General features: G+C 59.3%; 1 protein-coding gene across 1 annotated transcript; it reads right to left on the bottom strand.

The window, feature by feature from the left end:
• Positions 1–2,193: 2,193 nt before the first annotated feature.
• HS3ST2 (heparan sulfate-glucosamine 3-sulfotransferase 2) lies at positions 2,194–12,467 on the bottom strand. Its single transcript, XM_062614728.1, has 2 exons — positions 11,989–12,467; positions 2,194–3,479 (listed from the first exon to the last, which is right to left on the bottom strand). The coding sequence occupies exons 1-2, from the start codon at positions 12,450–12,452 to the stop codon at positions 2,861–2,863; spliced, it is 1,083 nt and encodes a 360-aa protein (XP_062470712.1). The 5' UTR covers positions 12,453–12,467; the 3' UTR covers positions 2,194–2,860.
• Between the last annotated feature and the right edge of the window lie 361 nt (positions 12,468–12,828).

Below are 12,828 nucleotides of genomic sequence, written 5' to 3'. Positions count from 1 at the left end.
TAAAGTCTGCATTTAAGGAAAGCACTTTCCTCCTGATTGCTACAGCTGTTTAATGGTGTGGGTGAGTGGGGGGACCCCTCTGGCAGCCCCTCTGCTCAGCATCACTGTCACCAAACCAGCGCTGCTCAGTGTCCTTATCCAGCCCCTGTCCTGCCTCTTTCAGATGCACATCATCTACTCTCAGTTTTTTTAAGCCACATTTTAAGAGCTCCTAACGTGATCAGCATTCTCAGTACAGGCCTTCCTAAGCCCTCATTTGCTCTGCTCACCCTTTGGAAACCTAATACTTGATTTAAGCACATTTCTGCTTCCTCCATTTGTAAGGGCAAATGTAAAGTAATTGTTTGATATTGCAGCGGTTTCTTCAGGCTCCAGCTCTAATTTCCCTCTAATACAGTGTCGTCAGGGGGATCAATCTAACCCAGCACCTTGTCTCCTTAGAGTGGATTGGAAATGGCTTTTCTATGGTGAGGCTGGGATTTGTGAGTCTTGCTATGAATGTTTTTCTCCTTTAAAGGAAAAATCATACAAGAAAACATCCCATCTTCCTGCAGGCAGCTGCTAATCCCCTGCTCTCCTTCAGCTGGCTCTGGGGCCCCTCCCTGCTGGGTCCCCCCCCGCTGGGTCCCCCATGGTTCCTGTGGCTGCTGCTGGATGATAGAGGAAGCAAGGCAGATAGGGATCTGTTAGATCTCTATCAGTTATCTCCTATTTGTTCTATTAGAGCTCGCTGGACAGTAACAACTTCCAGTAAGGCCTCTTAAACTGGTCTGTGGTTGTGTTGCATCCCCACAGGGCCACTGTGCATCGCTCCAAAGCATCCTCAGCCCTGTACCAGAGGACAGAGGGTGTCTGGGACTGTGGCTCCCCTCAGTCTCCTGCACCCTGGTCCTGCTGCCATGGGGCTCTGGACATGGTCACAAATAACTGGGGGTCTCTGACAGCCCCATTGCTGACCCCTCCGCAGGGAAGCCTCTGGCTCCTATAGGGAGCATTGGAGCACAAGGGGAAGGAGGCAGCCAGGCGTGCCCCTTTCCTTCACACTGGTCACAGCCCCCATGCAGTTCTGCCACCCAGCATGGGGGGATCATACAGCCTCCGGTGCCCCAGACACCCGCTGCACCGCAGCACCCATCTGTGCTGGCAAATCCTGGCACATCCAGCTCCTCCGGGGCTCCTCCTGCACCGGGAGCTGGGCTGCAGAGTGGCACAGGGACCAGTTTGTGCCGGCACTGGGGAGAGGCTGAGGCTCGGGCTGAGATTTAGATGCCAGTGGTAAATTGCAGCCTTTGACAGAAATGCCTGAGATTTACTACAAAAATCAATAGATGATTCAAACAGTCCAGCTCTTGGAAGGGCAAATAACACCCTGCCAACAAGAGCTGTTATTGATATTCATGAGCAGCGGTGCTCATTACAGGGCCTGCTAACAGGGCGTAAAATGGATTGCTGCAGGATGGGATGGGGCTACGTGTGTGCATCCACAGCGTGGGCACCCCCATGGCCTCGCTGCCTGGACTGACTGAGCCCTGCAGGAGCTGTTTAGACCCATGGACCCCAAGGTGCTCAGGAGGTGGTGAGCACAGGGGTGCTGCACCAGGAGTACAGGGGTGCTGCACCAGGAACACAGGGGTGCTGCTCACCTCTGAGCTCCTGAAGATGCAGCCCATCAATCTTAGCTCCAGGCAAGATGCTGAGCTGGGAGAATTCCCTGTTCCTAGGTGCGCTGCAGTCAGAGGGTGGCTGGTCCCTGGAAGGAGCAGGGAGGTGGCACCTGACCCGGGCTGGCTGCGGTGCCCGGGGATGTAAATCAAAGGACAACGGTGACTAATGCAACGGGGGCAGCTACCGAAGCGTGCGGCCCTTGGCACTTCATTGTATGCATGGGCTCCTGCAGAGCAGCCCACGAGGCTCAACCATAGGATCCCAGAGTGGCTGGGTTTGAACGGACCTTAAGATCATGCAGTCCCAACCCCTGCTGTGGGCACGGACACCTCCCAACCATAAATTACCGCTGCTTGTGTCTAACACAGCACCCACCCCTCAGGCCTGGCAGGAGCTGGCACTGACCCAGGTCCTGCGGCACCCCTGAGCGGTGCTGTGACCCCTGCGAAGGGCTGTGCTGAGCTCTGTGCCCACCACCTCACCTGACCCATGGGCACGTGCCTTGCCTAAGAAAAGCCCATGCTCCGGACCGGTGGTAGCTGCTTTATTCACAGGAAGGGGTCACATGCTGAACAAGGACACTGGTGCTGCGGAAGTACCCGTAACAGCAGGATTCTGTGCTTTATTCACAGGACAAAATATCAGTACAACATCTCTGATAAACTTCTTTTCCAAGCAGATACATCTCACTGTCCTCATGGTTACACACTGCACTTAAGTGATGAAAGGCGAGGTGGAGCGACTGGAGCTCTGCCTGCCCCAGCACCACGCCGGGATGTGGTCCCACGGGGTAGGCAGGGGTGTCCAGGAGCACCCGTTTGCTTTAGGACACGGAGGAGGGACGTGCTTTGGAGCAGCCCATGGATAAGCTGCAGGACAGGACCATCACCAAGACCCTGGGGACCACATGGCAGTAAAATCAAATGGGACCCCACGAGCCAGCCCTGGCACTGCTGACCTGCTGGGATGGGCAGTGCCTGCTGGGCAGCATCCCTCAGTGGCTGCTGCAGGACTCTGTGTCTTTCCCAATCTCCATTTGCTCTGGAGCATCCTGGCCTCCCCAGGGCTGGGGAAGCCCCTCGCCTGCCTCTGCTCATGGCCTCCGGGCAGGACGGGCTGGTCGGGGGGTCCTGGCTCCAGCCCCCCTTCATGGAAGACTGCAGCCTCACGTCACCGCAGCTCTGCTCCCGGACGCTTATTCCCACCTGAAGTCCTGCCCGACTGTTTCATAGAACTTGATATTATAAGGTCTATAAAAGTCCCGAAGCTGCTCGATCACCTCGGGGTCTATCTGCACGTGAGTCCTGCCTTTGGACTTGCCCAGGCAGCGAGGCAAGCCGCTGCTCTCCGACTTCTTCAGGCAAGGAAAGCCTTTTGTCTTGTTGAAGTAGAAGTGCTTGTCTGTGATAACCCGTTTGATGCCCAGGAAGTCCTGGACTTTGCCCATCTCCCCCGCTGGGTCCGTGATCAGCTTCTCCCCACTGACAAAGTGGATCTGGGAGAGGGGGAAGTACTGGAGCCAGCTCTCGAGGTGCACGGCGTACATCCCGATGCGGATGGCGTTCCAGGAGGTGTCCACCAGCCCCAGGCTGCGGTTGCGGAAGGACAGCCCCTCGAAGGTGGGGATGTCCGGCTTCTTGGAGAGCGTCTGCGTGTAGTCCGAGATGGCGCGGGTGACCGGGTTCCGCACCACCACGATCAGCTTCGTGTCCCGGGACATGTTGAAGATGCGCCTGGGGGCCTCCTTGGTGACGAAGTAGCTGGGGGTCTTCTCCACCGTGATCTGGCTGTCGAGCGTTCGCGGCATCAGGCTCCTGCAAGCAAAGCACAAGGCGATGATGAGGAAGGAGCTGGGCACTGAGAGGTGATGTCCACGGTGTGGGGCCAGTGGGGCGTCCCCTCCCGCAGGACAAGGCAGGACAAAGCAGGCACAGCTCCTCCTGCAGCACTGCAGGAGGCCCCTGCCCATGGACATATCCTGTGTCCATCCCAGCCATGGGAGACTCCATGCAGAGGACATGGCCACCAGCAGCCCTGTACAGCAGCAAGCGGAGATGCTTGGCTCCAGGGGGAAGCCAGAGCCAGGCAGGACCGAGGGCAAAGGCAAGGCCAGGCTGGGGTGACCCTGGGGCTGCTCTGTCCCATCAGCAAGTCCTGCTCATTTCTGCCACGGGGAGCCAGGCTGCAAGGGCAGGGAGGGAGCACCAGACCCGGGAGAAGGCAGCATCCCTGCAACCCAGCCTAGCACTAATTAAATCATCTGCTTTGACATGGGAACGTCCAAATCAAATCAAAACTAATGGGATGGAAAGATTTATAAATTGCTCTTGCATTACTAAACTATCAAATGCACTGCAGCCAGACTCACGGTGCCGCAGGTCTCCTGGCTGGGGCGGGCAGGGAATGCTAGCAGCCGGGATGAGGCCAGCGGTGCGCTGGCAGGGAAGCCCACGTCAGCAGCCCTGTCTGCAGCAATTCAGCTGGAGCGAGCAGGGCACTGTTTTATTCCTGGGATAACCCCACGCAGCCGCCATGGCCGCACTGCCTCGCTGCAGCACGGGTGTTCCGAGAGCTCCATCAGCCCAGGCTGGGACCAGACACCCCCAGGGTCTCTAAAACCGCTCCACAGCCACAAGCTTTGGAGCTTGCTCTGTACAGAGAAACCCAGAGAAAGACCTAACCAGGAGGAGGTACAAGAGCAGCTCACGACATCCTGTGTGACAAGGGGACCATGACAAAGACCTGAGGCATCGTGGGGAGCAGCAGCACGCACCAAGGGTGGGGGGTCCCCATGGGGACGAGAAGAGGCTGGACCAGGGGAACCAGAGCAGCAGCTGGAAGAGACCCATGAGAGAAACTGGAGAGATGTGCCCAGAGGTCTGTGCCAGGCTGCTGGGGATGACGGCAGGGGCTGGACTCAGTCCCTGGGTGCTGGCACAGTCCCCACATGACCCGTGACAGGGGTGCCCTGTGCTGGGGGCCGCCAGCACACACCCCCTTGACCTGTTCCCTCCTTTGCAAGAGGACAAACTGACCAGTCACCGTGAATTAGCGGGGCCGGTTTACTGAGCTACCGGAGCATGGACGTGGCTTAATTGGCCTCTCCCACTGCTCCGCGTCCAGCCCCATAAATCCAGATTACGATCCCCATTGTTTAATGACCGACAGGAAATGCTAATTTAGCGGCAGGCACCACAGCTGCATCTGCGTCTCACAAACAAGTTTCACCATACATCAGCGTGGGACAGCTTTGTAAGTGATTCGCTATTACAGCCATAAAACTGCTGTTTCATTAATGGCTCATCTTCAGGCTTGTTAGACTTTCATTACGTGAGCTATTAGGTCCGTGTATTCCAAAAACAAAATTACAGGTTCTAATCCATTATGAAAAACACAAAATCTCCGCACAGTAAATTACTGAAATGAGACAAGAGTTTGTTTCTTTTTAAATGGACTCCCAATGTTTGCTGATCCTGAACAACAGAGACTGCTGAGGCAACAAAACACAACCCGAAGAGATAAATAAATCACCAGTGAAACCGTGCAAGGGGGAGAAGTGTCATCCAGGCATTCATCTTCACGTTAACAGCAAGATCCCCGGGGCTGCAGGAGTGGGGAAATGCATTGCAAACTTAATTACACTTGACTTTAAAATGATATTTTGGACTTCTGCATTCGCAGGGTTATTTGCATACAAATAGCATGTCACACACTTTTAAGCCCCAGGTTCGTGTGCTCAGGTACGCAGGCTCTCGCTAGCTGGTTTGTGGTGCCGCACAGCCAACGCTCAGGCAGGGGCCAGTCCGGCCTCTTTGGGGACCCGTCCCGGTTCCCCCGTGCCTGTGCTGCCCGCACTGGTGTCACACCAGCGCTGCCAGGGCTCTCCCCATCAGCACGGGCAGGCCAGAGGAACACCGAGGTTTGCCCCCCCCCACCCCAGTGCGCCCACCATCCGCATGTGTTCTGATGATGGGAACCTGTGATGCAGCAGGGATGGAGGAGGGCAAAACCACTGGTGCTGAGTGAACGCCAGGGCTGTTCTGTGCGGGAATCATTAGGGATGATGGAGCAAACTCCACTCTGGCCCTGCAGCAGTGCCGTGGGCTGGAGCACAGAGCAGCCCGTCCCTGCCTTGAGCCTGCTCCCTCCGACTGCCTGGGAGAGCAAACCCTCCAGGGAGGGCATTTAATTACCAGGGGCACCTCAGCTCGCCCCAGCACAGCCCGGCAGTGGGGGCTGCAGGCACATGTGTTCCATGGTGCCCCCACAACCCCCCTGGGGCTGGGGGTCCCACACTGGGTGTACCAGTGCAGCCCTGCACCAGCCAAATCCCCAGCTCAACGCATACCCTGGCTGTTGAGACAGCGTTAATTCCTCTTGAATTAGAGATTATTGTCATTAAAGTTACTCAGTTCTTAAAGCCCTTTAGTGCCATTTGATATGGGCATTAGTGCTCCCTCCCAGCCCGCAGATTTAGAGGTTGTGTTCACCCACGTTACAGAGTGGGAACACATGGGATACATCCAGTCGCCAGCACGGCTGCAGGAGATGATGGCCTCGCTGTGCCCTACGGCATGTCCCTGGGCAGCCCCATGGCTGTGGGGCAGCAGCAGCAGCGAGCCCAGCCTGGCTGTGCTGATGCAAAGGCAGCGCCTTGCCCTGAAGGGGTTAACTCTCCCCCAGCACCTTTCCCACACCTGAATTATTAACTTGCTGATAATCTGCCTTTGGGCGCCCCGCGGCCCCTACAACACTCCCACATTAAAGAAACATGCGCTCCCTCGCTGGCTGCGCTGCTTTGATGTCGAACATGCGTGAAACACTCTCCCGGGGAGGAATTGGTACAAAACCTCATCGGATGATTGAGATATTGCAGATAAACCTGTGTGGGGACAGCGCTCATCCCATAATCCCGTTACAGACCGGCCCCTCCATCCCACTTGCCGTGGCAGGCGCATCCCGGGCTCTCCCGTGAGGCAGTGGCTGACGCACCCGTAACCCTGCCCTCCATCCACTCACCAGCACAAACCCAAACTTCAATGTGGCAAAAATTCCCGAGCGCTGCCTCTCCTAACGAGGGTCCTGCACTTTCCTGCTTCCAGCTGGTGCCGCAGGCTCGGCCGCTGCAGGCAGGGATGCTGCCTGTGTGCAGGCAGGGAGAGTGACCCTGGCAGCCTGGGAGACAAAGTCCTCCTGCAAAGCTCACAGGGTGCTAGGAGAGGGGTTTGCTGCAAGCGCACCTCCAGCTACAGCTGAATGTGCTGGGGATGAGCACCAAAACTCTTCCAAGTGTGCAGACTGGCACCGAGATGGTCCTGTGGGACCTCCAAGGGCAGGTCCTCACCCCACAGCCTGTCCCCTGCCCCACCACACTGCCCAACAGCAGCAGCAGGAGGCACAGGCTGGATCCCACTGGCAATGGTGCAGTGAGCCCAGCTGCTGCCCAGGACTCAGCACCTGGCCCCAAGTGCCCTGCCCAATGCGAAGGGGCTGTGCCATGCCAGGCTGTGCCGTGCCAGGATGTGCCCTGCCAGGATGTGCCATGCCGGGCTGTGCTGTGCCATGGGTGCACACTGCTGGCAGTCACCATCAGCTCTCTCCCTGCCAGGATGTGCCATGCCACAGCCCAGCACTGCTGTGCCACGGGTGCACACTGCTGGCAGTCACCATCAGCTCTCTCCTGACAGCCCAGCACTGCTGGGCTCCGCACGGCTGCAGACGACAGCAGCAGCAGATGAAAGCCCAACCAAACCTACTGGGAGGTTTAAGCAAAACTGGGTCAAGCACACAAGAAACGGAGGTGTGAGGAAGATAAAAGCTCTCTCCAGCTCAGTGACATTGCAGCGGGTGCGTAGGACACGGGGACACCCAGCTCAGGGCTCACAGCGGTGCTGGCAGTGACGGAACGGGGCAGGCAGGGACCCCCTGCACTGCTGCCGCAGCACCAGGAACGTGCTGGCGCCGGGGCCTGGCAATGCTCAGCAGGATGGACCCACCGTGTACCCACACATCCACAGATCCCCCCACATCCACAGCAGGGAAATGGCCCAGCCCCGTGTCCCCATGCCACCGCCCTGTGCTAAAGCAGCCTTGGATTTAATGATGGATCATCTGCCTTTAATAAATGTTTGTGCTCAAAGAACTCACACCAGCCCTCCCCGGCAGCTAATGAGGGACATTTCGATGCATAAAAGCAGTTTGAACAGAGTAATTAACTTTGTGGCTGATTCAGTTTTAATCATTTAAATGCTCTGGAGATTTGCAGTGTCCTTTAAGTCAACAAAATCTTATCCAAAGGGCACTTTGCCACCACCCTTCACACACACAAGCCAACGTGTAACTCCCATCTTCCTAAATAACCATCCAGCACCGACTGAGGGTCCGACAAATCCCAAGGGCAGCGCCAGGAGAAAGGCCCCAGCCACTGCAGAGCTCACACCAGATACTGCAGACAGCGCCTGACCCTGCAACGGGCACCCAGTGTCACCAGGGACCAGCACCCTTTGCTCCTCAGCTTCCCGAAGCATCTGTGCCCGTGGCCATGCCGGTAGCTGGATTCTGAGCTACCAAAGCGAAGGCTGGAACAAACTGCAGCACTTACAAACAAGGTCACGGAAGACAGAGCAAGAACACACACCATTAATACCGCAGGCTTGGCACCCTGTGTGGATTGATGTCCCTGCACTTCTCCCAGATCCTTGGCAAGGGTCTGAGCGAGGGTCTCAGCAGCACCAGCCCACCCGGAGGAAGGCAGGGCAGAGCAGAGCAGGGCACACGCTGCCGGCAGGGCAGCTCTCATGCAACCTCCCTGCCGGAGGTTTCAGTCCCATTCCGCAGAGCTGGGCCACTCTCTGAAGTCAAGGAAATTTCAAAGCATCCTTGAATCTTGCTGCCTTCCTCTCCTCTTACTAATTAACTTCAGCAAAACGCGCTGTCAGTCAAGCCCACAAAGCAGCCCGCGTCGCTGGGCAAAGCCTAATGGGCTCCTGTTTGTGTGTGAGCCAACCTGGCCATTAGCACAGCGCAATTAGCGAGGCAGAGTGCGGGAGCCCGGTTTGCAGCTCCCTCTTCTCCCTCCCGCAGGCAGTGGGATGCGGGGATGCTCCCGCAGTGCCCAGCACCCAGAGGCCAGCGCTGCTCCACGTGCTGCCGCAGCCCCAGGAGCACCAAACCCAAAGGCAGCGCAGAGAAGAGCTCCAGCAGCACGGGTGCCCTTGGACCCAATAGGAAAAGCCCCTCTCCATGAAAACAGCATGGAACAGCATGACTGGGGGAATCCTGGGGGAGGAAACTGCACCCCGAGATGCTGCAATCAGAGTCACTGCTCAAAGTTAACTGCAAATTAAGCGGCACTGTCTTCCCTGTGTTCTGGAAATATTGAAGGTTATTGGTGCACGCTACCTGCAGCAGGAAAAAGCTCAATATTGAGCATCCAGTCCAGGATTGGTAATGAATCGATATCCCCAGCAGCTGGCTGTTCAGTTTCAGTTGTCTTAAAACAGATCTTGCTAAAAATATCTTTCCTGTAGTGTATCTGTAGCTAATGAGGTGGATTAGAGAGACTGATGGGAACTGGAGACGCACCCGGGTGTCGTGGGTCCGAGGCCTGTGAACAAGGCGGCTCCTGGGGGGTCCCATGGGGAAGCCGAAGGTTCCAGCTCTGCCCAGTGCAGGGGGAGCCGAGGCTGCCCTGGGTGACAGCGGGAGCGAAGGCAGGAGGCACCAGGAAAACAGCAGCTGGTGCGAGCACGACATTTGGCGCCGCAAGGACAGCGGATCAGGAGATGTCCCTCCCGCTGGTTCCACCACCTCTGCATCAGAACAACGCCAGGGCACGGGAAAACGTGGAAAGATGGGAACTGATGTGTTCAGAGCATCAGAGGGGCTCAGCTATCACGCTGCTCTCAGCTGCATTGAAGCCCTACTTGGTCCCCCCACGCAGCACACCACTGAGGTACGCAATGGGAAGGATGGAGCTGGACCAGGCACTCAGCACCACAGCAGCCAGAGGCTCCTGCAGGTGAAGTCTCTGCTCATGACAGGGAAAGCCTTTGCCATTGCCTTTCCAAGGGGTGTGTGCTCCAGGCTACCCACAAAGACCCCGCCGCAGTGCTCCCCAAGCACGGGAGCATCACCGCTCCCAGCTGGCAGCAGGGGACAGCCCCCAGCCATGCCGGGAGCAGCCCCTTGCCCTGGGAGAGCCCTCAGAGCCACGGCATCGCTGTGCCCTTCCCGGGACACGGCTGGTGCCAGGACCCTGCTCTCCGGTGTCTTGGCAGAGCGACAGGAGCTCATCAGGCTGCGGTCAGACCTGCTCCACATCTAATTGCTCCACTTGCAAGGAGGAAAATCAATTCCACGTTTTCTCCATTAGCAGCCTCTGTGCTTAAGTCCTGGCACATTTGTGAGGTTAGAAAAAAAAGAAGGTAATAAACCAGGGAAGTGTCATTTAATTGTTTCAGCTGAACTAATTCGGAGGCTCTGCTGCTCCGATGTGATCTCACCATTGATCCGCACACGAAGGCAGGCCCAGGCAGCTCCCGATCACTGGTCCTGCTCCCACCACTGCCACTTGCTGCCACAGGCTGTGTCCCTCCCGGTCACGGATGAGTCCCTTCACACAGAGGATCCTTGGCTGAACCATGGCTCAGAGAGGAGGTTCAGCTGCTCAAGTGTGTGTGGAGGGGACGTGGCTCCTACCCCCAGACCAGTACCGCGCTGGGTGCCACTGGGTGCTCCACCACCCATCCTGCTCCTCTGGGTGCTCTTAGACAAAGCACTGCTGCTCCTGTCCTTACATGGTGTATTGCAGGGCTGCTCCCAGCTCTTTGCTTCTCGGTGATGTAGGATGGGTGACAGTGTCTGATGTCGGTGGGAGGGTGTGGGAATGACACAGACCTGCCAAGGGGGCAAGAACAGGCGAAAGACACTGCTGCAGCTACCCTCCAAAGGGCAGGAGGACCTGGGCATGCTGCAGGACAGCCTTAGGAGAGGGAAAAAGCTTCGGTGAGCTCATCCCTGGTGCTCCCCATCACTGGTACCACTGCTAAAGGAGCTGAACATTCCTGGCTGCAGGGAGCCAAGTACAACACCAGGCAGCAGATGTGCCTGGGTCAGCAAACAGCCCTACTGGGCATGGACCCACCACAAGGGCTGAAAGCACCAGCCCAGGGCCCAGTGGGGTGCTCTGAGCAGCTCTGACCCGCTGATGGTCAGGAACCAGCATCCTCATGCCACAGGCAGGACTCACGCCTGCCCAGTGAAGAGATGAGCCAGGGCTCCAGCAGAAACGGGAGCGACCAGTGTGTCAATGAGCCTCCCGACCTGCTCAGCAGCTGATGAGCACTGCCCTGCCCTAGGACAGGGACATCTCCCCTGCGATGGAGGGGATGTGAGGTCTGTGCATGGCCCCATGAGCTGCCTCCCACCAGCTGCCGTGGTGCTCCAGCACACACACAGTGCCAGGCACCCTGTTCCCTGCTGTGAGCTCGCAGGCACCCGGGCCCACAGCAAACCCTCCTCTGCTTCCTGAGGCTGAAGCCCAGCAGAAGCACCACAGCCCTACCCCAGAGCAGCCCAGAGCTCCCGCCGTGCTCCCCAGAGTCACAGCAAAACACGGGTACACTGGGGCTGACACAGTGGGGAGCAGGCAGACCTGTGGGCAGGGGATGAGCTCATGGGTGCTGTGACCTGCTCACATTGAGTGCTCACCGTCCCTTTGAGAGCACCCGTGGGCTCCTCACTACAGCCTTTGCTGACATTAAAACCCCACCATCTCCTGCTGGAGAAATGCAGTTGCTGTTCTCTGCTATTACAGATTTGGGATAGACCTGCACTTTGCTGAGTTCAAGGAGACAAGATGAAGAATGACAGGGACCATCTCCCTCAGAGCCAGAGATCAAACCCGCTGGCAGCAGGGCTGCAAGAAGACAGCGGCGCCATCCCTCGCTCCAGCCATTCACACCCGTTCTGGAGGCCCCATCACACGGGCAGGAGTATCCTCAGGCGAGATGGGAAACCTGTAACCGTCCCGGTACCGGAGCCCGTCCAGGCAGGGCTGGGGATCTGCCGGCTGCAGCCCTGGGCGGTGCTCCGGCAGCCGTGGTGCCGTGCCGGGAGGGAAAGCACCCCGCCGGGCCGGGCCGTGGACAAGGACGAGGGAAACCTCCCCGAGAGCGACAAAGCGACCGGCTCCAAGGCAGGACGAGGCCGTGGGTACCGGACCGCCCGCTCTTGCCCCTCCGGAACCCGAGACCGCCGCCGACGGGAGGGGAGAGGCCGGGAGTGCCCGGTGGGGGCCCAGTCCCGCAGCGCTGCCCTCACCTGTACCACTCCAGCCCGCGGTCGTAGTTCCTGTCGAAGAAGTGGGGCTCGGTGCCCAGGGCGCGCACGTCGGGGTGCACGCGGATGAACTCCAGCACGGCGCGGGTGCCGCCCTTCTTGACGCCCACCACGATGGCCTGCGGCAGGCGCTTGGCTCCGGGGCGGGCCGGCCCCGGGGGGCTGCCGGCGGGGTCCCGCGGGCGGCGGGCGGGCGCGGGGGGCTCGGCGGGGGGGGGCCGCCCGCAAGGCCGCGACTTCTGCAGAAGTTTCTTGGCGGCGGCGCTGCGGGCGGGCGCGCAGCGGGCGCGGGGCGCGGCGGGGCCGCCGCAGCAGCAGAGGAGGCTGTAGCAGAGGTAGGAGCAGGACAGCGACAGCGTGAACAGCACCAGGACCCTCCGCGCCAGCCGCCGGGACGGAGCCGGAGCCGGGGCCGGGGCCCGCCCGCTCGGCGCCCTATGCGCCATGGCTCCATGGGGCCGCGCCGCCGGGCATGGCCCGGCCCGGCCCGGAGCGCCGCTGCCCCCGGGACCCCGCGGCGGCCGCGCCCCGCACCCTGCGCGGCCGCTCCGGCATGGCCCGCGGCTACGGACCGCCCGGGGGGCTGCGCCGGCCGCCCCGGCCCCTGCGCGGCCCCGCCGCGGCTCCCATCCCCGGCGGGCGCTGCTCCGTGCCCGGTGCTCGGCGCTCGGACGGCGGCGGCTCCGGCTCTCCTCTCCGCGGGAAATGCCGGGGCAGAGGCGGCTGCGCTGCTATTTAAGGGGCTGCCTGACGTCAGCTCCTCCCGGAGCCCCCGCTATCGCTCCGCGGCCGCAGCCTCCCCCGGGCCGGCGGCACCCGCTG

This window comes from Pezoporus occidentalis, unplaced genomic scaffold, assembly GCF_034315485.1.
Source record: "Pezoporus occidentalis ecotype Australia unplaced genomic scaffold, CSIRO_AGI_Poc_V1 ctg178, whole genome shotgun sequence".
In the NCBI taxonomy this organism is placed as follows: Eukaryota; Metazoa; Chordata; class Aves; order Psittaciformes; family Psittacidae; genus Pezoporus; species Pezoporus occidentalis.
The sequence above is the reverse complement of the archived record's forward strand: the minus strand, read 5'-3'. Positions and strand labels throughout refer to the sequence as shown.